This window comes from Capsicum annuum, chromosome 8, assembly GCF_002878395.1.
Source record: "Capsicum annuum cultivar UCD-10X-F1 chromosome 8, UCD10Xv1.1, whole genome shotgun sequence".
In the NCBI taxonomy this organism is placed as follows: Eukaryota; Viridiplantae; Streptophyta; class Magnoliopsida; order Solanales; family Solanaceae; genus Capsicum; species Capsicum annuum.
The window spans coordinates 166,783,429-166,808,290 of NC_061118.1; the positions used below are offsets into that span (position 1 = coordinate 166,783,429).

A 24,862-nucleotide genomic window follows, 5' to 3' on the forward strand; every position below is an offset into this window, starting at 1 on the left:
TGGGATATAACAATTCCTTAGTACTGAATTAGTGATATCTAGTAATATTTGCTATTTTATTTTGTGGACTTGGATAATTAACTAGACGATCTAAACAAATATTGAGGCCATTTGAAGCCTGTCTCCATCTTAATCTAAGTTGATGACACACAGACTAAGCATGGGTCGTTATGCAAGAGTTGAATAGTCTTTAGAGTTGCACCATGAGTGGTCGGTTAATTATCCTTTTTGATGAAGTTGGACCTTTGATGATCAAGGGTTTACCAAAGGTGCAGTTTCTACTATTTATAAATGAGGAAGTGATGTATCAGGTAAGAATTATATCCACTTCGGAAACTTAAATTGAGGCAGCAAGAGTAGCTTCTTACATCACACTGGAGGAAGTGCTGCCAGAACTATATATACATCACAAGCATTCCTTGCCCTTGACCAAAACAGAAAATGCAAGCTTTTACAAGCCTTCTATGTCCTTAGTGTAAGAATGTGCAATTTTCTTATTTCCCATTGCCCCTTTTCCTCAGATCCCTTTCCCTTGCATTTAGCTTCCATTTTGTGGAAGTTTGGAATATACTCTATTAGTTCAACTGATGTAATGGTCCTGAAACTCTTGGCAAGCTTATGCAAGTATTCTGATTCTTATAATCTTGGCAGGCTTATGAAAGTATGAGTGATGGCTTCAGTAAATCTGCTTCTGCTTTAATACGCACTCCCATCAAACGGTATCAGCGTGGTGTTGGAATGGGATCTGCTTTTGCAACTGCAGTCCAAGCAGCTCCAGCAGCAGCCATTGCCCCCGCTTCTGCTACAGCACGAGCTGTTCATTGTGCTCTTTTAGGTGTAAGGAACAGGTCTGCTCTCTCTCTCTCTCTCTATTGTGTTGTAGGCCAACTAACTTCCATTTTTAATCAAGGTAGAATAACAAAACCATCAATTAATATTTGAGCATTTTTTCCTCTTTTTAGCTATTTAATTTTTTTGCAAACTTCAATGCGTTGAATTCATTTTTTTATGTGGTTGTGTTTTGGATAAATAACTAGTTTGAGTAACTGAAGATTCATGCTCTCCTGAGAAATCTTACCTTAAAAGAGTCTTGCCTAGGCTTTAATTTTAAGGTAGGAACTTTGAATAGTTTTTTCCAACCTTTCGAGATTTTCCTTGGTTCCCAACCTGCGAAGATGACTTCTTCAATTCCTTAATTTATTTCATAGCTTCAGCTCTATCAGCTTGATATAATGCGTATGTGACTTTGGCAATGTGTCTATATTCCCATGTGGAGTTTTAACTCATAGTTACCCATGCAGCCTCAATCCGGAGCGTAAAAAAGAGTCTTTGGAGAAATATTTGGGGACTAATCCACCTCAGCAGTACATGTAGTAGGTATGCAGCTTCAATCCTTATTTGTATCTTTTGGTGCTTTTCCAGCATGGTTGTATCCCTTTATACAACTAATTTTTCAGTGTAACCAGTATGACAAACCAAGACATTGGAAGCTTTTATTTCATGATTAAAATGGTTTAGAAGCAGTAATAGATTTTTTTCTTGTCTGCACAGGGAAGTGTCTCCATCAAGAGCTCCAACAAAATTTGAAAGCCAGCATTTAGTTTTGTATATAGGTGAGTTCAGAGGTTATTTAAATGTTAGTCCAAGGGCTGGTAAAGGTGAAACTTTGATTTCACCCCCAGCTATCGACTTGCACTTAGCTAGTCAGTTAATTTTTCATTTGTCACTAATTCAACCTTCTTCCCCCTCTCATCTCTTTAATCATGAGATCAAGGTTAAAACATAAACAGGAATAACAGTGTTTTGGTTTAGGTTTCTTTTTCTGCTCATGAAGTTTGAACTTATTTTTCCTATATCGATGGCAGGTGTACACATCGTAGGACAATTAGACAGATTCTTTTATCTGAGGAAACAGGTAATCATGTAAATAATGTATCAGAGTGATGTTACCAGTTTCCAAAAGATGTAAATATCAGTGGTGAACTTATTTTTTCGCTCATATGGCTGGGCCTGCCATTAGTGTCAATCGTTCGGCTTGTCAGCTGTCTTGTGTTCAAATTGTAAATATATTGGTTCCCTTGGTTTTGCTGGCAGAATTGCCACCTGTACAACATTTTTTCTTGTAATTATCTTCTGTATCGTGTTACTAGTAAATTTTATGTTAAATATGTTACTTAGGTCAGTGCAAATGTATATCTGAAAGTGGATATTTTCTTTTGACATGATTCATATCTATTGGATGATCCATTTTAATGATCCAACTATCATTTCCTTGTGGCTTTTGGATTGTGACAACTTTATTGGTATCCCTCACTTCATAAGTGGCACATTTTGACCTTAGATCCAACTCAATCATAGTTGGACTGATATGCGTGTGAGAGATCTGTGATTCATCACTCTTCTCCCACCCCCAACAACAAAAAAAAGGGTTTAATGTAAAGTATTTTCTGCCATAATTTTCCAGGAAGTTCCTGTCAAGTTCCCTGAGGCCAGAAGCACTCAAATCTCAATTCAAGATTAACTGAAAGTGAGTAGACTACAGAAACATAAGAATGACAATACGGGAGCATTATTAGATTAGGTTCAGTCAAGCAAATACATATGATTACATCAAAAGTAGTTAAAATTTGAAAATATTTGTACAACGTAAGAACAATCACGACGCTGTACATGGATGGTCCAATTCTCTAAGGGGTGGAGGATGGATGATCGAAGAGATTACAAGTTTTCAATCTCCTAATAGTCAACAAAAATCTCAAAATCTCTGAAAACACCCCAAAAACCAAAAGGAGGACAAAAAACAAAAAGAAAAAAGAAACTTCCACCCTTGTTGGATCCAAGAACTCTACATTATCATTACCACTGCTTATCCTCCCTCTTCAATCTTCAATTAGCTCCTGAAAAGACAAGAAAAATTAAGAGACTGATGTATGATATTGTGAAGTTTTGTACTTCCTACTATTTCCATTGGGATCTCAGTATTAGTGTAGTTTTACTTGTGACAGTAGGTTAGTTACTTTGTTATCAGGTTATCAATTATTGCATAACATAGAGATTTATATGTAATTAAGTTGCTCAGGCAGTTCAAAAACTTTTTGTGTTGTGCTTGTCGGATCCTTCAAAAGTTAGTGTATTTTTGGAGGACCCAACAAGGATGCAACATTATTTTTAGAGAATCCGAGCAATATCACTCTCTTAGTTGCAAATTTCTAACTTTAAGTGGATGAAATAAATCAAGACTTCAAATACATTGGCTTACCTGTGATAATGTCATTGAAGAAATCAGGCATCTTTGTGTCTTTATTATCAGCTTTCTTTGGACAAATTGGAGACCTCTTAAAACCTAAACGTTCTTTCCAGCTCCCCTTTCCAACTGATGGAAATATATCTTCATAATCATCATCAGTAGCAAGGAGTTCATCTTTAAGTGTTGTTGCCTTTGTGCTGTTCTCTCTCAAGGGCAACAATTTTCCTTTGAAGAAAACTTCATCAGCTGGAATCATCTTGTAACCAGAGACCGAAAACTCGAAATCGGAGGAAACTGGTGCCTCTTTGTAACCATGTTCATGCCTTAATGTTTGCTGAGTATCAGCGAAATCATTAGAGAATGAGATTCTTGGACCCATTGTTGTGCAAAGTCCTTGTTGATTTAGGCATGCCATGGACCATTCAAAGGAAAATACTGATCTCACTAATAATTGTCAATGTGAGAAGTCACATGCAGTTTTTCTAGTCTTTATATAGAGGGTGAACTTGTCTATTGTGTAATTAACTTTTGACCACCAAATATCTTCAAAGGACTATGACCACATTAATGCACATATACATAAAATTGTATATTAACCCACTCTTTGTGTGAGTTTGCTCACATTGCCAGTCTCGAATTCGAAAAAAGAAGCGTTGCTATAGATTGACTGTCAACACAAAATTAGTCAATTTAAAATGAATTTTCACAATTTAAAATATTTTGAAATGTTCACGTAAGCACTTGTCTCGTTGACGGTATAGATTCATATAGGCAACCGCGACTTGCTTGGAGTTGAGTTTAGAAACGGACGAAGTATATACATGGTTCTAGCGTGCTCAACAATTTTGACATGGAGTATAGATATATGTGATAAACCATCAAAACTTTTTTTAAAAATATGAAGTGTAGTTGATTTAGTCGTAAGAACGTGAAGAAAATAGAACCTATTAAATTTAAATTCTCGATCCACCTCTAGTTGAGGTGTCTTAGTTGTAACTGTTACATGAAATTGTGTAGAGAGATACATTATAATTCTTAGATCTGTCACTTATTGGTTTAGTTCATGTAAAAAAATAAAATCATATATATTATTTATCTTTGTAGTATTCTTTTTTTCTTCAAAAGTGAGTAGTTCATTGAACAACTACTTTTAACTTAATCTAACATCGAATGCATGTGAATCCATTAAAATAAATCGCATTGCATGTGTTTTCTCCTCTGTTATAAGATAGTGATATCTATCTGCCACCATTTAAGCATGAAATATGGAAATAAATTTGTCACCTATACCTAGAAAGTTATGGTAGATGCATTGTATAAGAAGGCACAACTTTTTTTACTCTTAAGAGTTTACTGTTCCTAAATTATTAATGCTTTCTTTGTTGACTTATTTACCACTCCAAGATGAAGATGGCAGAAAAAAGGGAGTTTAATACGATTCTGAATAGATTGTGTACACACCACTTTATATGGCGCAAGTAAAATTTCATGTATAATCATGCCATTTGAAATTCATAGTAAATTTCCTGTCAGTGACAAATCCACAGTTTTCTCTAAGGTTATACTTCCATAAACCTTAATTATTAAAGCAGAATATGTCTGATATTGTTGTATTATAAACGACCCCCCCCCCCCCCCCCCCTCTCCTCGGCTATGACTTCTATCGGAGGTATTATTAGGAAAGATGGTAAAAAAAATCCGATATTTGTGTTGGTAGAAGGTAGCATGTCACGAGTGGAATAGTAAAATTGTCTTGTATTTTGTTAGATATGTAGGATAATTAGATGCAAGTAGACCATTTCATATTCTTGATGAAACAATGATGTCTAGTGTATTTGATATGATAAACTAGAAAAAAAATAAAAAATACTACATAACCAACTGTAAAAGGTTAGACAGACCAATAATGTAAAAAAATTTACATTATAAGCCTTCCCTAGATGCAACCTTTGCTAGACTCCAGTTTATTGAGGTCCATAAGTGCATGCATTAGATCTTTAACAACCCACTTCTGCAATCTTTTTGGGCAAAACTAATCCACACAGGGGATCGATCTGAAAAAGTTCAAAGGCTATGCCAAAAAAGCAGTCAACACAACACTAACATGGGAAGTACACCATAAAGATAATGTTGACGTGGTAAATACCTTCCTATCTTTAATTAAAAATTTTGAGTTTAAGTCTTAAACTGCAGTCTCTTTATGTAGTGTGTGATTTATCTCTAGAATTCATAATAGAGGCCACTAAATTCGCAAAGCTTAAGAATTAAATCTTTATAAAAACTTTTCGACGTGAATTCATATTAGAGAATACTAAATTGGCAAAGCTTAAGAATTAAGTCTTTATAATGAAACTTTTCAGATTTACGTGTCTTTAATTACTCTCATTGTTCGCTTTTACTTGTCATATTTTACTTTATAAAAATTAATTCGACTAAACTTTGTAAATTAAAGTAGATTAATTTAATATTTTAAATTTAACATGTAGATGTTTGAAAACTATACAAGAAAATACCATAAGTTGCAATCTTTCTCATATTAATTATGATGAAATCAAAGTTCATGCAATCTGACTTTCAAAAATTGAAACGTGACAAGTGAAAATTAACGGAGAGGGTAAAACTTGTTGAGATCCTATCTTCAATTTTACTGAAATCTAATATAGGTCACCAACATGAGTTATGATGCAACAGATTGGGCTGTTCTACCCTTAACCAGGTTCGACCCTGTGCATGGAGAAACACTCTGTTGGGAGCGCTATCCCCCGAATGGGGCCTTATCCGACGCGAATCCAAATTAATCGGGCTCCAATACAGGTACCAAACACCGGATAGGAAACTCAAAAAGAAATCTAATATAGCTCAGTAAGTATAGTAATGAGGAAAAGTAGCGCCGACAAATGAAAGCATTAAAGTTGAATTAGATATTTTTATGATAAGGTGGTTGCTGTAATTACAATTTTCTACAGCAAATAAAAAATGGAGTTATCTCCTAGGCTTAACTGGCATTGCACATGTACTCGTGATCAACCTTTCTGCTTTTTAATTCTTAAATGACTCATCCAAAAATTATTAATACTAGTTTAGGTATTTGATTGACTAGTTAGTGATTAATATGATACCAAAAAAAAAAAGTTAAAAAAGATTCCAATTTATTGGATGGAAAAATTGGTGCTCACATGGTTTATTTATCTAATTAATTAGAAGGGTATCTCAGGTGGAACTTCAAATGGATGCCTAACAGGTGGCTGATTCCTTTGACTGAAAATTGTGATGAAGAAAAAAGGACAACTTTTGGAGTATTGGATATTTGTATTGTACTATATGGTGACTTTAAATATAATTTTTTAATTATTATTCAAAATTTATTGTATCAGATTGTTAAGTTTCATTCTTATATAACGATGAAATTTACTATTTTATGTAAAAACTAATTTGGTAGTGTAATCAGTATTCACGTCATTTGTCTTATGTATTATCTAATAGTTATATTTTATTTTTACTCTACTTTTTTATTTCATAATCACGCTATTCGTCTTTATATTGTAAACTTTATCATTTAAAATTTCAAAACGAAATAATACAATTTATTCAAAATGTTATATTCACTAACATTATAATACACTAAAACAATAGGTAGCAATTATCTAAACAAGCTATGAGAGGATTAGAGGACCATATATATAAACCTTATTATACTACCAACATGGGTTGTGGTACAGCGGATGGGGCTGCTCCCCTTTAACCAGAGGTCGAGGGCTCGACCCTGGGCAGGAGAAAACTCTGTTGGGAGCGCTACCCCCCCCGAATGAGACCCTATCCGGCGCAAATCCGAATTAGTCGAGCTCCAATAAGAATACCAAACACCGGATGAGAAGAACAAAAAACCCTTTATGATACTGGGACAAGTTTATTTCGATGGCAATGTGGTCTTTTATGGTCTCCCATAGGGTGAACAAATTTTGTCTTAATACTCATAATTTAAGAAATCCCCATCTTATAATATATGTTTGTTGCTCTTTAGCACGTTTAGCAAAGACCCCCACAAAAAAAAAAAAAGAACGCTTTAAGTTTTGCCTAGTCTGTATTTTAATTTTACACTATATAGTAAAATGACCTATAAAACTGTCTATTTTGATATAGTCTAAAAGATACAGTAAAATAACAAGAAGAATAATAAAAATAACCAATAAATTCCCACAATTGAGTAAAATAACCAATTAGAAAAAAGAACTCGTAATGTAATTAATCTTTAGAGTAAGCGCAATATAAATTATAATCGGAATACTCTATAACATTTATCCCCTATAGTAATATTATTTCACTACAACAATCATGTTTTTCCACGAAATCAAATAGTTTTTCATGTTATGTTACATTATATATTTTTTATAACACTATTTCGCTATTACAATTAATAAAATATCGAAACAAATAATGTGTTATAAAAAGGTTAGCATGTATATATATCCTTTCTTCCATATTGCATGTCCATCTATCGATCACTTTATTTAGTATTGCATTTAATTCTTTAATTAGCATATTAAGAGAATTTTTCTTTTTCTTTTCTAAAATGTCAAAATGGGAAAAAAAAGTGACTCTTGGTTCACTGCTACAGATAAGGATTAAGCAAATGCCAACTCATATTGAGTAAGTCAAGAGTCTTCCCTAAATTGCAGCCAGAAAAATTGGGTCCTAATTTCATAATTTAACCATGAATTTTACTTGAGAATATTCTCACCACCAAATAAGAAATTGAGAATCTTAACTTGAAATAACTGGCCGATAAAGTAATTGTTATGTGACTAGAAGGGTATGAGTTCAAAGTCGTGGAAACAACATCTGGAAAAATGTAAGGTAAGATTGCGTATGTACAATAGACTCTTGTGATCCAACCTTTTTCCTAACCTGCGCATAGCGAAAGCTTTAATAAATCGGACTGTCCTAATATTGTCACCAATAAGAAGTCACTCTTAATGCAGACTAAATGATGAGCAACTTTTGAAAATAAAAAGTGGATAGTTTTGTCATGATTCGAGCCGGGGCCTGGCCGCGATGGGCATCCCGAACCACGAAGGCCCGAGAGACCCCTGTCTCTGCCTAATCCACTAGTGATATTGTCCGCTCTGGACCCAGGCCCGCACGGCTTTAAAATACATCACTAGGGAGTAAGACTTTCTTATTTATATACTCAGCATCCCTCCCGTGTTTTATCGATGTGGAACTTCTTCCTAAGCTGGGGTGTTACAAACTTCCAAAAAAAAAGTCATAATCATCAATGTATAATAAAAGGGATAATATATATATATTAATAATATTAGTGGAAAAAAGCAGAAGATATAATGGAGAAAACAATTCATGGACCTCGATCAAACGTACAACTTAAGCATTAACAGCTTGAGGCTAACTAGATATATTTGGTTTAATTTATATATAGTGGTAATAAAGTGAACTTCTTATATGTAATTTAAGTTGTTACATAACTTATTATTTGTCATTTAAATTGAGTTGCCAATTAATGATATTAAATAGAATTACCTGTAAGTATGTTTGGCGATCGAAGAAGTGTTATAGGTGCATTGGGTGGCAGAAATTCAGATTTGTGCATTATACTCATTATGCCTAGTACCTCCAATCGGATTTTTTATCACATTTTGATTTATATTTATTACAAAAATAATAATGGGTATAGTGACTTTATCATATTATTCATATGTTTAATTTCAGAAAGTATTGATAGTATAATGTGGTTATTAAATAAGCAGTAAAAGAATTTATGGTAACTTTCTGTAAATTTAGAGTAATTGAAAAATTAAAATATTTAGAAAATAAAAGAGAAGAAGAAAATATATATAAGCGTCCCATCGTATATGTTTTAAAAATTTTATTAGACAAAAAAGAAGTAAATGTATACGTAATAGATTAACCCTTTAAGAAGCAAATGAAGAAATTCAAAAGAAGTTGCACCAAGGTAAAATAATTAGGTAACAAATATATACCTAGGTAGCGTAATTATTGGATCAAAACAAAAGCAGTTTGTTCAATTCTTAATATATATATAATTCAATAACATTTTGGGAAAAGGACACGGCCTGGTCATTTTGAAAAGAAATGGCTAACTCAAGTAAAAGTTGGATAATTGGAGTCTGTCGGTCCAATTTAATTTTGGTTTTTAGCCATTTGACCCATCGGTCGCATGCAGTCTCTATACCCAATTGATACACGTTTATACCATATTGATGCACTTTTATACTGCATTGATACACTTTTGTACCGCATTGATACACTTTTATACCACATTGATACACTTTTATACCGCATTGATACACTTTTATATAATTATTGTATAAAATATGTATTTGTATTTGGTATTAAAGATTCATGTATTTGATATCAAATATTATATTTGATTGATAAAAAAGAAGAGCAACAATTATAATGTTATAAAATCGTATTTGATTGTTCGAAAAACTATACCAATTAGAAGTGTGGGGTTAACACAAAATTCATTACTTTTCTGAGTTTATTGTGTTAAAAAAAATGTAAATGTTCTGTCTAAAGTTATTGTCTAGCATTAATTTTCTTTCTTCCAAAAATATTTTATTGTATTGATGTGTTTATGTTTTACTTGCATTTCGCTATTTTTATGCTCCCTCCATAAAGTCAAAAGTTGTGTGTTGGCTACAAGGTTCGTTGGACGAAATCAATGCATCCTCTAATCTGAAATGGGCTTATACTATTTACTTAGGGGTCGTTTGGTAGAGTGTAATAGAAAACAAATGCATGTATTAGTTTAATGTGTATTACTAATAACTTATTTGGTATACTTTTGCACCCTATGTATAACTAATGCTTGCATTAGTTATACACTCTATTGTGTATTAAGGTGTGTATTACTAATATCTCAAAATCCATGGTATTAGCAATGCAATGGATCCAATACATGCATTAACATGATTAAAGACACTATTATCCCACAAAAAAAATTTCACATTCTTTCTAACATATATATGAAGGATATTTTTGTAATTTTTTTTTTAAAGAAATTATTTAATTCATGTTATTTTTAATACATCAAACCAAACACTGCATAAGAAAAACACAAGCATAACTAATGCAAGCATAGCTAACACAAACATTACTAACACATCATATTTTACATTATTCTTATACACTCTACCAAACGACTCCTTAGCATTTAAAGGGAAAATGATGAAGATAGTAGCAAAAAAAGGCTTAAATGACTATATTTTAGAATTTAAAAATCAATGGCCACTCGGCCGAAATTATTTTAGCCGAGTGGCTATTCTTGCCCTTTCCCTAACATTTTTGACCCCCCCCCCCCCCCCCCCCAAAAAAAAAAACAAAAAAAAAAACACATACTACTACTTCATGAACAAAAAAAAGAAAATATAAATTCTTCTTCCATTTTTCCAATGCAACCATAAATTCTTCAAGTTCATCAATACCCTTAGTATCAATTGGTTCATACCACCAACATCCCACATTATTATCACTATTATTACTATCAATATTCACCAACTTCTCTTCTTCAATATTCTCCTCCTTCTTCTTTTTCTTCTCCTCTTCCAAATCTTTACACATCTCAGAATAATAATGGTTATTTCGTTGCAAGTTGAATTCATCAATGCTCAATGATGACAATAATGACGAAGATGATGATTTTCCAGTGAGGTAAAGATCAATGACAGCATCAGCACTAGGATGACCGAAAGTGAAAACACGCTGGCGCTTTAACGACTGAACCAGAACAACAATTTTTGCACCAGTTAATATGCAAAGTTCACTAGTTTTTTTGAAAAGACCTAAACGTCGTTTTGAGAAAGTAACATGTCTACTGTTTCGATTGTCAATTGGTTTGATTGCAATTTTCCTACGCCCTTGAGTTTTCTTAACGGTGTTAGTATTAACGTTCATAGTGATGATGGAAAGGAAGAGTAGTTTAATTATATTGGCTTAGTAAATTGGGAGTTTGTTAACGTATAGTAATTTATAAGGAGGTTGATTGATTTATAAATCAAAGATTTCTTACATTCAAGAATCACAAAATATTTTCTTACCAATTTTAGACGTAGGTGTAAGAAAGAAATTTAGTACTAATTTCGGAAAGTATTGATAGTATAATGTTGTTAAGCAGTAAAAGAATTTATGGTAACTTCTTATAAATTTGGAGCAATTGGAAACTAAAATCTTTAGAGAATAAAAGAGAAGAAGAAAATATATATACCAATTGGAAAAAAGAACTCATAATGTAAATAATCTTTAGATTAAGCGCGATATAAATTATAGTCGGAATACTCTATAACATTCATTCCCTATAGTAATATTATTTCACTACGACAATCATGTTTTCCCACGAAATCAAATAATTTTTCATGTTATGTTACATTATATATTTTCTATAACACTATTTTGCTATTACAATTAAAAAAACATCGAAACAAATAATGTGTTATAAAAAGGTTTGCATGTATATCCTTCCTTCCATATTGCACTTATGCTGTTATGCAGTCCACCTATCGATCACTTTATTTTAGTGTTGCATTTCTTTAAGAGAAAAGACATCTTTTTCCTTCCGAACTTGTCACCACAACTCACTTTAGCACTTAAACTTAACTTTCGTTTATTTACTCCCTTAACATCTTTAAAGTGAATTATTTTCACCCCTCAAAACTGAATACCACTCTCACGACGGAGAGTGTGCTACACACGCGCCACGTCATTGCCAAATCAGTGCCATGTCATTTGCCACGTAAGAATTATTTTATTTTATTTTTTATAATCCCACACACTAACTTTTTATATATTTTATATATATTATTTTTATATATATATAAAATATATTTTATATATATATATATATATATATATATATATATATATATAAAAGAGTATAGTTTTTATAAAAAAATATATTTTATATAAATAAAATAGACTCTACCCCCTTCTTTCTTCTTCTTCACAACCCCCACCCCCTTCTCAAGGGCTCAGAAGAGGCTCATTTATGCTAATCAAATTAGTACTCGTGCGGAAGTATTTCCCCTCGTTCTTTCACAGCTCCCACCCCACCCCCCCCCCACCCGCCGCTCTTCCCACCCCCCCCCCCTTCTTCTTCTTCTCATAAAAGCACCACTTTTTCTATTTTTTTTCACCATTACCACAAGCTTTTTCAATGAATTTTTTTCTTCATCAAATGCAAAATTAACTTGAATTAGTTTGAGCAAATCCATCAATGAACTAAATACAAGTACATGATCACAAAAACACATCAATACACAAAATCTCAAATCTAAATTCTTTCATATTAACCAAAACCCAAATTTTCAAAACTCCTAAATTTTCAATTTCTTACTCAAAAATGTCTACAGAAATGGTATAAATAGTCCGAAATTTGAAAATGACATAAATGATATTCGCATGACATGAAATTCTTGACCAAGAATCGAACTTGTTCATCAATCTTGAACCCTTTTTGATTGCCGAAAAATAAAATTTTGGATTAACTAGGACTTGATAGAAAAGAAATTACGAAGAAATGGGGTGGGGGTACAAAGAAGATGAAGAAATGGAGTGTTGGTGGTGGGGTGGGGTGGGGGGTGGGCGTGGGGGTGGGGAAGGGGGGTAAATAAAAATTCACTTGCTCTTTTTTTTTTGTCACATCAACTATAGGGGAAAATTTAATTCATTTGAAAGTTGTTAAGGAGGTAAATAAACAAAAATTAAGTTTAAATGCTAAAATAAATTATGATGACAAGTTCATAGGGAAAAAGATGTTTTTTCTCTTTCTTTAATTAGCATATTAAGAGAATTTTTATTTTTCTCTTCTAAAATGTCAAAATGGGAAAGAAAAGTGACTCTTGGGTCATTACTAAAGAAAGATAAGGATTAAGCTAATGCCAACTCATATTCAGTAAGTCAAGACTCTTCCCTAAATTGTAGCCAGAAAAATTGGGTCCTAATTTCATAATTTAACCATGAATTTTACTTCATAATAGTCTCACCACTAAATAAGAAATTGAGAATCTTAACTTGAAATAATTAGTAAAGTTGTTGTCATGTGATTAGAAGATCATGAGTTTAAAGTCGTGAAAACAACATCTGAGAAAAATGTAACGTAAGATTGCGTACGTACAATAGGCTCTTGTGATCCGCCCCTTTTCCAAACCTGCGCATAGCAAAAGTTTTAATATATCGGATTGTCCTAATATTGGCACTAAAATAAGAAGACACTTTTAGTGCGGACTAAATGATGAGCAACTTTTTGAAAATAAAAAGTGGATAGCTTCCAAGAAAGTCATAATCATCAATGTATAATAAAAGGGGTAATAGATATTAATAATATTAGTAGAAAAAGCAGAAGATGCAATGGAGAAAACCATCCATGGACCTCGATCAAACGTACAACTTAAGCATAACAACTTGAGGTTAACTAGATATTAATACTAATTTTGAATGCCCACGGGTTTTATCTGGATCAACCATGCAAACCCGAAGCATATTTGGTTTAATTTATATATGGTAGTAATATATAATGAACTTCTTATATGTATGTAACACCCCGGATTCTGAACCCCGGACGCTACACGGTACTTATGACTTCGAAGGACCACAAACTAACCCATCACTGATATCTGTAACTGAACACTGCATGATATAATGTAATAATGCGAAAATCTGGCGCAAACTTGCCATAAGGTTCAAAACTGAAATACAACTGTATAAGGTATATCAATACCAAAACCAAAACAACTGTCTGGAAATACTCTAGTCTGAAAAGCCTCTAAGCTGTCTGAACTGTGGAGTTGATGGGACAATCCCCTAACTAACTCCATCTACTGAAATACTAAATCTAATGCAATAATAAAATAAGAAAAATCTTCGAATGATGAGGACTCACTGCTAGGTCTACTGCAGCTGGCTGAATCTGAACTGCTAAGGGTCTCGGGAGCCTGTGCGTCTGAACCTATGGTATAAGACACCATAGTGTAAGAGAAAAGTATGCATCAGTACGTGAAAATGTACTGGTATACTAGATGAGGTAAGGCTAAATGCAAGGGTCATATGCATGAATAATAGCTAACTGAATGATATGCAAGAGCTAGATTAGCATACATGGAGGATCTGTAACTACTGAACATACTACACATATTGTGACTGAGTATACTAGAACTGAATCTGATAACTGATAACTGGTTATACTGATAATCTGAGATCACTGATAATCTGTATTACTGATAATTGAGTCTACTAGCACTGGATTACTGATAATTGTTGTGGGGTCGATCCTATCTAATGGGTGACCCCTGAAATCTGGCTTGTCTAGCGGGTGATCTCTGAATCTACTGATACTGGTGCTAATTGACTTAATCTAACAGTCCTGAATTTGTAGAACTATCTGAGTTCTTTACTGAGCTGAGTGACTGTATCTGACAGTCCTGATTTCTGAAATTTTGAACTGAGTTCTATTCTGAAGACTGAGACTGAAACTGAAAGTGTGGGAAGTAATCATCTAACTGACATGCCCCGAATCTGAACTAGTGGGGTCCAACCCGTAACCCCAGTTGGAAAGATAATAGTACCGTACCACGGGTAAAGACACTGCTATGGTCAAGCCTATCTGACGGATGACCCTGAATAGGAAGTCAAGCCTAATTTGACGGGTGACCCTTGGGAGATAGCCAAGCCTTAAGCTGACAGGTGACTCCTCATCCTGCGTTGACTACGCATTCTAGAGTACAAGGACTGCTACTAACGACTCTGCCTAACTAACGGGAAAACTGTCATCCCTGCTCTCGCTCGGTGCTGAATCCTACTCCCAACTAAATAAACTCTGGACTGATTCTTAATCTGTACTAGACTGGGCTGAATCTGTTACTGATCATGTTACCTGGCTGATCTAACTGAGTTTACTGGGTTCCGTTGACTTACGGAATACTACTGAATTCTGTTATTTGACTTAATTCCACTGAGCTTCTGAACTGATTACTGAAACTGGATTGGACTGATACTGAGATTTCTGAGTTTTTCTAAATTCTGTAACTGACGAAATTCTCTTGATCATGGCATGACTGAGATTATTCTGAAACTGACATTGGCTCTAGGTAATCAGCTAAATTGTCGGGTATTAAATACCCCAGGACTCGATAGCATAAAAGTAAAGCATATCATAATCTTGAATAACATAACACTGTTCACTTGTTCGTAATTCACTCATTAAGGCATGTCAACAACCACTTGTAACGCATTAACTTATACATGAATGGGGAATACATGTTGGCATGCTATAATGACATTATTTCATTCTCATAGACAATTTATTACACACTTGTAAGGCATCTACTTGTACATGCTTGGGTATACATGCTATTATGTTACAATGACACTATTTTCTTCACATAGACATTTTATCAAACACGTGGGGAGCATGAATTATTTCACACACCAACACATGTAATCATGAATACAATACTCAATTTCAATTCTAGGATTTTAGCATACAATTCGTCATACAACTATTTCAATTCCACGGAAACTTATAATTAAACATGATTTGGAACCCAATTAACATCATGAACATGAATTGAATCTAAGCATGAAAATCATAAATCATCAATCTTTGTACTTTGAAAAAGGATTCTTGGACTTCATGGGTGAAAGGGACCCATGAATCAACATTTAACATACCTTAATTCGATGAGTTCTTGAAGGGATTCTTGAAATTGACCTTGATTTCTTGAGACTAGGGTTTGCTAATTTGAGAGAGAGAGCTTTTGTTCTTGAGCAATAGTGAACATAATGAGCAATTTTGGCTATTAAGGGTATAAATTCCGTATTTAGGTTGATTGGGGGCTTTGAAAAATTATCAAATGGTCCCTGAAATTAAATAACGGAACCTGAACAAAATCTCAATTTTACATACTGGCGCGACGCGGTGAAATCGCGCCAGCTTACTGGAAAGTGGACGACTGGAAAACTGGTTGGTGGCGCGACGCGGTGGTATCGCGTTGCCACCTTGGATGCGAACCGGAAGGGCACCGCGACGTGGTGGAATCGCGTTGGAACACTGAAAAAGAACCATTGCCATTTTGAGCCTTGGTGCGACGGGCTATGATCACGGAGGATCACTGGATTTTGACGATTTTCAATTTGTCTGGCTTTGCGACGCGCTGATGACTCAGGTGACACACTGTCTTACTAAAATGGCCATAACTCTTCGCCCGGGTGTCGGATTTGGGCAAATTTTATGTCGATGGAAAGCTTGTTCAATTTCCTACACAATGGAATGTCAAAATCTTGAAAATTCCATATGAATAAAATGGTATTTATTTTTTAAGCTAGTTCTTGACATTCTAAGAGCAAATTTAAACTAGGAAAAAGTACGAGGTATTACAATGTAACTAGACAACATACCCGCGCTTCGCGTGGTCATAAAGAAAATAAAACTTTTAAGATATAAAAGATAAACTTATATAAGTCAATTATCTCCACAACTCTTCATTATCGATTCTTAAATATATTTCATTTAAACTAAAAATTATAAAGATCATTATAGTCAACAAATTCATCATGCACTTGACTAATTCTTCAAACTAAATTGTAATTTAGATAACATCATGTAACAAAATAATTAAATAAGAATGTACTCTAATTAATTTTGTTGAAATTTTATTACAATGAAAATGATTATCGTTTATTTAATTTTTTTTTCATTTGCTAATCAGTGCTTATATTGATACCTAATTAAAATTATATTCATGAAAGAAATATTAGGGGATAACTTATAAAGATAATTTCCCACTTAAGGCTCAAACGTGAAAGAATAATTTAATTAAGAATGAAAGAATATTTATCACTCCACCCCAACACTTATAAAAATAATTTTTATTTATTTGACTATTAACTTGTTAAAAAATGTTAAAGCCTAATATATTTTCATATTTTTCAAAAATTAATAAAATGTACGACGGTGAAGATTAATTTTTTTTGAATAAATATATTAAAATAATAAAAAAATTTCCGCATTTGAAAAAACAAGACATCAGGAGATATCCAATTGTGTTCCATTCAAAATGTAAATTGAAATACAACTTTACATCTAAATGGGTAATCACATTTACATACATAAACATAACCTTTGTTTAACAAATTCAACAAAATGTGTTTCAAACATTTTCACCAATAAAAATACTTTTTAACATAATTTTGTGAGAAGAAAGTGAACAAATATTATAAATAAATATCTATGAGTTTTTTTTTTTTTTTTTTTGTATAAATAACATAAATACCAACCTTTTAAAAGTAATTACATTCTCTCCCACTTTTTTAATTACTTTAGTCTCTCTTCCTATTAATATACATAACATAGCCAACATATACATAGCATTTTGTGTATATGTGGGATTTTTGTAATATGTTTAGGGAGTTAGGATTTTTTGTAATATTGAAAATATAAGTTGTGTATTTGTGTAATTTTTAGTTTTTTTTATTTGTAGCAGCAGCCCACCTATGATATATCTTTTGTATTCATATTTTTGAGTATCTACAATCAGTTTTAGCTATATATTATTATATAGTATAAAATAAGAAGCCAGAAGTTCAAACGTCATTGCCAAAATGTTTGATTTTCTCATTTCAAAAAAACAGAAGAAATTGTTTGAATTCATGTCGTGGTATGATTCTTCACTGTACTCATTTACTGCATACTTAAATCCCTTCATAATTCCTCACTATCCTAATTGCTATTTATTTTGCATTTATAATAAATATTAAATCTTGTTGTACTAACCCCATGTATATATTAAATTTTTTAATAAAAAAATTAAGATAAAAGTTCAAAAAAAGGAGAAAAAAGATAAATGTAATTGGAGGTCATAGAGAGGTGCCACATCACCTTCTCTATTTTTCTCCTTTATATATATATATATATATATATATATATATATATATATACTAGTGAACCTGACCACGCTTCGCGCGATATAAAAAATAAATATTAGATTCTTGAAATTATTTTTTGTTATATTTTAAAAATTCTTTTCATCCTGCATTCAAATAAAGGTTAGATTCTAAATTCTAATTCATTTTATCACTTAATTTTGTATTTAACTTTACTCCTCTGATATTAGCTTCATTGAAGGAAATGATTTTTAAAATTATCACCATCCGCCTAAATAGCTAACACATTCATTTATCCATTTAAATGCATTGTTAGGGATATACTGTGGCTAGTAAGTCATTTTATTTGCATATTATTTATGTATAGAGTTATGAGATATTGTATATAATAAAGTACAGAAGTCATACAAGAAATAATATACACTTAAAGTGATAAGTAAAATAAATATTTATAGCATATCATTTTGTGATTTAAATATCTAAAATATAAAACCAAGTGAATTGTCATAAAATAGTACATCTTGCAGAACGATTAGAATAGGAAAAAGAGAAATAACATGAAAATGAAAACTTAGAAACGATAATTTACCTCATAGCCTTTCCCTTAAAGCAATTGTTTAAATTAAAAATAAAAAGTCCAAAATCCTATTGTTAGAGTAAAAAATAAAATAACCTCATTAAGCTTGCAAATAATGGACAAACACAATGCAACGAAAAGTTATCAAACTATAATTAAATTAATCAACAATATAAACATACATAGCTAACATATTAAGCTGCAAGTTTTTATTTTTATTAATGAAAATATGTGTAAAGGTGCGAGTAGGAAAGAAACTTGAGAGTAGCATTTACAGAAGTTATAACCCATTTACAGATACTTTTCAACAAAAATACATAGACAAACTCTAATATAAAATAGCTAGCAAAGTAATAATACTTTATCATCACACAGAAAAACTAAGTAAATACCAAAGGGCATTTTCAAGTACATGTTCATTTTCCCTTTTTTTTGTTGTTGCATTACTTCTCCTCTTCACTCATTCTGAAGCAGCAAGATTCGAAATAATTGTGGTTACACTATCTGGACAATGGTCTCCTTGAAAACCAAGCTTCATGACAAACCCCAATGACATTAGCTGAATATTTCCTAAACCAATATATAAGAAAGTTAGGACTTGAAAGAGAACGGAAGACATAGAAGAAAAGATAAAGAAATTCATTAAAAAGACCAAATTTTCGTAACTAATGAAGAAGAATTGAGGACGGTGTGAAATGAAAAATGAGGAACGTTTATGCAGAGAAATGTTTATGAATTAGAAATGATTTCCTTCACTGTTTATACTAACCAAAAGGATTAGAAAGATAACATCAAAAATTAATTTAATGGATATGAGCATTAAGTGCATTAATTATATTTAATTGAGTATTTATTGTAAAGGACTTAAATTGCTTTGAGTTAATATGGAGAAAATGTAACCGTCCCTTATTATGTGACCGTTACGTTTTTTTTTTAAAAGAACAAAAAAAAAAAAAATTCAACATATAAAATGTGACAAAAAAGTCAAAAAAATATATTAAAAAATAAATGTCTTTCTTAACATTCTAGATATGTCACATAGTATGCTACTTATTCTGTTTTTATATATAGAGAGAGATTTAAGTTATTACATAACTTACTATTTGTCATTTAAGTTGAGTTGCCAATTAATGATATTAAATAGAATTACTTGGAAGTATGTTTGGCAATCGAAGAAGTGTTATAGGTGCATTGGGTGGCAGAAATTCAGATTTGTGCATTATACTCATTATGCCTAGTACCTCCAATCGGATTTCTTTATCACATTTTGATTTATATTTATTACAAAAATAATAATGAGTATAGTGACTTTATCATATTATTCATATTAATTGATGTTTAGGTATTAAAAAATGTTCTAAAGAATAATTAATGTTAAGGATAAAATATGTAAAAAAAATATTTTTTCTTGCTTTGTCAAAAATTACTAACAAAAATAAAAATCAAATTATAAAACTAGTGACAAGTAAATCCAAACGAAGAAAGTATTGAATAGACTGATGTTCACCTTATCAAGATCTCAAAAATCAATGATGGCATTTTCTTTTCCTAATAGAAACATCACTCGACATTAATACAAGGTGTTAATTTATTTTTTTTACACCCTCTATTTTATACGGTATAATTTTTTGATGAAAAATCTTTTCATTGCATGTAGGTACTCCACACATCGAAAGGAGGAGAGAGAAGGAGATGTGTTGCGCTACTAATTAAATGTCGAATTTTTTTTACCTTAATTGCAAAAGACAGAAAACTCACCAAGTGAGCTAATCCTCAACTCGATTCATTTTAGACATAGAGAACAAACTCAAACCATTTTTCTTTGATCACAACAAACTCTACGTACGTACATAGCTAGCATCCATATGAGATCAACTCTTGAGGAATTTCAAGTGAAAGCCAATTGGACTTCAAATATTAAATTATCTTTTCTTGGAAAATGTTTTCCTAGAAAATAAGTTGGTTTTCTACTTATTTTTTCATGTTTGGTTGGTGAATAGAAAATATTTTATGGTGTTTGGTTGGTGAGTAAGAATATTTTTTAGAAAAATATTTTCTAGTGTTCGATTGATGAGTGAAAAAATATTTTTTAGAAAATACTACTATCTGTTAACTAGTATATCAGTGCCTTTAACAATTCAACAATTCGTAAGAACTAATTTAAGCATAACAAATAATATCAATATCGAATACTAAAATATTATAATCACTAAATTTAAGCAACTATTAATCAACAAATATAGGAGACTTTTCAACATTTTGTTAGGACAATCTCAAGATACTACAATTAATAGAAATATAACAGAACGACAAACTTATTCAACCTAGTGAAACAAGTTACATCGATAACAAAATGAAATATGCAATTAACAAAAGTAACATAAGTAAGTCTTCCTCTATGCATATGAAAATAACAATATATTCAACGAATTGAAAATGAAAAAAATTCGAGATTCATTATTTTTTATTTCAAACAGTAAAAAATTGAAGCAAAGCACAGTGAAAACATTTTCGAATAATGTAAATTTTTGAGAAATGTAAATTTTTTGAGTCATATGAATATAACTGTTGTTGGGGTGGGAAGAGGGGTGAGGGTGAGGTCATAAGTCACATTTGTCATTTTCTGAAAAATGACTTCCCTTGGCCCATGAGGGAAGTCATTTTCCATCAAATGGTGGAATATAAGTTGTCTTGGAAAATATTTTCCTAAACTTTTGTTGCAATCAAACAAGGAAAAATCGGAAAACATTTTCTGGAAAATATTTTACATCATACCAAACACACCCTAAAAGAAGGTCCAAATATGAACCCGAATCAGCCCATTTGGTTGGACCCATAACCCGAATCACAAGCCCAACTATAACAAAAGGGTCCAAAATCTGCAACGCTTTCTTCCCACGCTAGGGTTTAGGGTTTTCCATCACTGTTGCAAAGATGTATTCTTCACTAATGGCGATTCGCAGAACTCGAATCTCCATTTTCACCTGTTCACACAAGGTACGCTTATTGCACTCCTCTATTTCCGACCTCAATTTCCCGAAATCCTTAAAGTCCTCGCTTTCTTCCGTTCATTTGAAAACCCTAACAACATCCTCAGCACCAAATGACGCTCAAATTCCCCCACATGAGTCGCATAGGGTTCCGCAAAACAGGGATTTTGGAAATCCTGGTCAACAGTGGAATAACAATAATAAGATGAATATGTCTTATCCGCAGTATCAAGGTTATCCTGATCAGGGTAATCAAGGATATCCTAATTATGGAAATGTTAATCTTAATCATGGTCAAGGATATGCTAATCCCGGTCAGGGATTTCAGAATCAGAAAAGCCCTAATTTTGAAAATCAGAACATTCCGTATAGGCCAAACACAGGTGAACCTCGAAGTTACCCACCACCTGGAAATGTGAACCAATGGAATTATCAAAATCAGGGCTTCAGGCAACATGGAACACCAAATGCAGCTCCAAGTTATCCGCAAAGTGGATATCAGAATCCGGAACATGTACAAAGTCCCAATAGAGATCAAAATTATCCACAGCCTGGTGCTGGTAATCAGAATCAAAATTATGCTCCACCGCGAGTAAGCCCGAGTCAGCTGGATTCTCAGGGGCAGAGGGTTTCTCAGGGAGGCGGGTTCCCAGTGAGCAATCAATTTCGTAATGAAGCACAGGTTGTGCACAATCAAGTCCAGAGTGGTCCACCGCCTACTGTTGATTTAATTAGCTTGTGCCAAGAGGGTAAAGTTAAGGAGGTTATTCAACATATGGAACAGGGGATAGTTGCGGATGCACAATGTTTTGAAATGCTCTTTGAGTTGTGTGCGAATTCGAAGAAACTTGAAGATGCTAAAAAGGTGCACGATTACTTGTTGAGATCGAAATGCAGGAGTGATCTTGGTTTGAGCAATAAAGTTATTAATATGTATTCCAAGTGTGGAAGTATGACAGATGCGCGCAGAGTTTTTGATCATGTGCGTGATAGGAACATGGACTCCTGGCATTTGATGATAAATGGATATGCGTTGAATGGGTTGGGGGATGAGGGGTTGACATTGTATGATCAAATGCGGGAGTTGGGAATGAAGCCAAACGAGGAAACTTTTCTGTATGTTTTCGAGGCTTGTGCCAGTGCAGATGCCATTGACGAGGCTTTCATGCATTTTGAGTCAATGAAGGCCGAGTATGGAATTGCTTCACAGATGGAGCACTATTTAGGACTTTTGGGTGTTTTAGGAAAATGTGGACATCTTGCTGAGGCAGAGGAATATATCTCAAAGCTTCCATTTGAACCAACAGCAGCTGTCTGGGAAGCATTAATGAATTATGCTCGTATACATGGTGATATTGATCTTGAGGATCGAACTGAGGAATTGATGGTTGGTCTTGACCCTTCTAAGGCTGTTGCTAATAAGATTCCCACTCCGCCACCAAAGAAGCAGTTAGCGATTAATATGCTTGAGGGAAGAAATAGAGTAGCTGAATTTCGTAATCCAACCCTCTTCAAGGATGACGAAAAGTTGAGGGCTGCAATGAAAGAACAAGCTTATGTGCCTGATACCAGATATGTCCTTCATGATATTGATCAGGAGGCCAAGGAACAGGCTTTGCTATACCATAGCGAACGTTTAGCCATTGCATATGGTCTGATTAGTACTCCTGCTAGAACACCTCTACGTATCATAAAGAATCTCCGTGTATGTGGTGATTGTCACAATGCCATCAAGATCATGTCAAGGATTGTCGGGCGAGAGTTAATTGTCAGGGACAACAAGCGGTTTCATCATTTCAAGGATGGAAAATGCTCTTGTGGTGATTATTGGTGAAGTATGGTGACTGAAACGAGTATACATTGACTGGCTTCCACAATTCTCAGTATTATCAAGAGTCTGCATGTTGGAATGTGCGTGATGTTCATCTAAGAATCGCCAAAAATTTGCATGTATTGCTAATTACAATGCCAAATATAACCATGTCTTGCAATTTATGGATTTCTTGCACCCTTGTGGATATCTAAGACTTTTTCTATTAGTTTGGATTTTTGTTTTAGATATTAGCCCGCAAAGTTCCAGTCAAATTAATCTTCCGTTGTATCTGCACAATGTTGTTCAACTTGTTTTCTAGTTTTGTCAATAAGAAAATTCTTCAAAGTTCCAGTCAAATTAATCTTCCGTTGTATCTGCACAATGTTGTTCAACTTGTTTTCTAGTTTTGTCAATAAGAAAATTCTTAGAAGAAATATCTGGAGATACGTCTTTCCCATTTCATTTGTTATTCTTTCTTTCTGAGATACTTTCTTATTAATTTCTTGAGAATGGTAACAGTACATTACTATCAAGCTATCAGCACAAAGGCCCTGCTTAAGTGTCGTATATATCATTTCAAAAACCAAACAACAGTCCTTGTAATTCTTACAGGAAATCTGTTATGTCAAGTGAAGGTTCTCCATCTATTTCAAAGCTCTCTTTACAGCAAAATTGAAACAGAAAGTTACGGTTCCTCCTGATTTTCTGAAGAGTTGTAGTGTTCTTCACAGCATCTCACATTTCTCTCTTTTCAAATAGTTAAACCGTATGCATACTGGTATTTCTTTCCTTGCTGCTCTATGTTTGTGACTAGAGACTAGCCAGATTAAAATGTGAAACATCCAATCGTGGTACCATTCCGATGCATTTTGTCCATTTTGCTGTTTCTCAGACCTGGAAAGTGAACCTTATTTTTATTGAATGCATAAACTTCCGCTTATCTTAACGTGAACCTTAGTTTCATTAATGTTCTTTATGTAGCTTTTTCTAAAAACCCCTTGTGCTCTTACTCTCAATCTGGTTAGAAGACAAATTGCTGTGCTCTTACCCTCAATCTGGTTAGAAGACAAATTCCTGGAAGAGAACTTCCAAGAAAACACAAGAGGGAAAGTAAAAATTGTGCATTTTCTTGTATGCTTGTGTTGGGTAATAATATCATCTGGTGAGTACATTTCGAGCTTTCCTCATTTCTGATTAAACACAATTTCGCCAATGTCATATGAGTTTTAGGCTTCAGGGATGCTAGATATATCAACCCTTTGGCCGATTGTACGTCCTTGCTTGGACCTCTTTTGGATGTTCTTAGGTTCTTGTTTTAAGTT

The 24,862-nt window shown here is 33.1% G+C and overlaps 4 protein-coding genes and 1 long non-coding RNA gene across 5 annotated transcripts in view; 3 read left to right on the forward strand and 2 right to left on the reverse strand.

Moving 5' to 3' along the window:
* The window catches only part of LOC107840283 (autophagy-related protein 2), a 17,853-nt gene extending 15,671 nt beyond the window's left edge, over nt 1–2,182 (forward strand). Inside the window, exons 12-15 of the mRNA XM_016684105.2 lie at nt 652–848; nt 1,302–1,377; nt 1,552–1,613; nt 1,866–2,182. Coding sequence (XP_016539591.2) covers nt 652–848; nt 1,302–1,374 — 270 coding nt within the window. The 3' untranslated portion in view covers nt 1,375–1,377; nt 1,552–1,613; nt 1,866–2,182. The remainder of the gene's footprint in view (nt 1–651; nt 849–1,301; nt 1,378–1,551; nt 1,614–1,865) is intronic.
* A 361-nt stretch (nt 2,183–2,543) lies between these two features.
* Nucleotides 2,544–3,789, reverse strand: LOC107840284. Its single transcript, XM_016684106.2, has 2 exons — nt 3,260–3,789; nt 2,544–2,897 (listed from the first exon to the last, which is right to left on the reverse strand). The coding sequence occupies exons 1-2, from the start codon at nt 3,660–3,662 to the stop codon at nt 2,887–2,889; spliced, it is 414 nt and encodes a 137-aa protein (XP_016539592.2). The 5' UTR covers nt 3,663–3,789; the 3' UTR covers nt 2,544–2,886.
* Nucleotides 3,790–4,993: 1,204 nt separating this feature from the next.
* Nucleotides 4,994–6,687, forward strand: LOC107879967. Its single transcript, XR_001677141.2, has 3 exons — nt 4,994–5,385; nt 5,939–6,061; nt 6,462–6,687. It is a non-coding gene; the product is annotated as an uncharacterized LOC107879967 (long non-coding RNA).
* A 1,378-nt stretch (nt 6,688–8,065) lies between these two features.
* On the reverse strand, nt 8,066–11,182 carry LOC107879506 (agamous-like MADS-box protein AGL62). Its single transcript, XM_016726539.2, has 2 exons — nt 10,628–11,182; nt 8,066–8,152 (listed from the first exon to the last, which is right to left on the reverse strand). The coding sequence occupies exons 1-2, from the start codon at nt 11,180–11,182 to the stop codon at nt 8,066–8,068; spliced, it is 642 nt and encodes a 213-aa protein (XP_016582025.1).
* A 10,277-nt stretch (nt 11,183–21,459) lies between these two features.
* Nucleotides 21,460–23,881, forward strand: LOC107840285 (pentatricopeptide repeat-containing protein At2g15690, mitochondrial). Its single transcript, XM_016684107.2, has one exon. It carries the CDS (start codon nt 21,672–21,674, stop codon nt 23,559–23,561), a length of 1,890 nt encoding a protein of 629 aa, XP_016539593.2. The 5' UTR covers nt 21,460–21,671; the 3' UTR covers nt 23,562–23,881.
* Nucleotides 23,882–24,862: the final 981 nt, after the last annotated feature.

Bases quoted from the DNA above. Each gene is read 5' to 3' on its own strand.
- LOC107840284 (XM_016684106.2), bottom strand. From the start codon at position 3,662: ATGGCATGCCTAAATCAACAAGGACTTTGCACAACAATGGGTCCAAGA.
- LOC107879506 (XM_016726539.2), bottom strand. From the start codon at position 11,182: ATGAACGTTAATACTAACACCGTTAAGAAAACTCAAGGGCGTAGGAAA. The intron at 8,153-10,627 runs GTATGTGTTTTT...CGCTATGCGCAG, and splicing joins TTTTTGTTCATGAAGTAGTA to GTTAGGAAAAAGGTTGGATC.
- LOC107840285 (XM_016684107.2), top strand. From the start codon at position 21,672: ATGTATTCTTCACTAATGGCGATTCGCAGAACTCGAATCTCCATTTTC.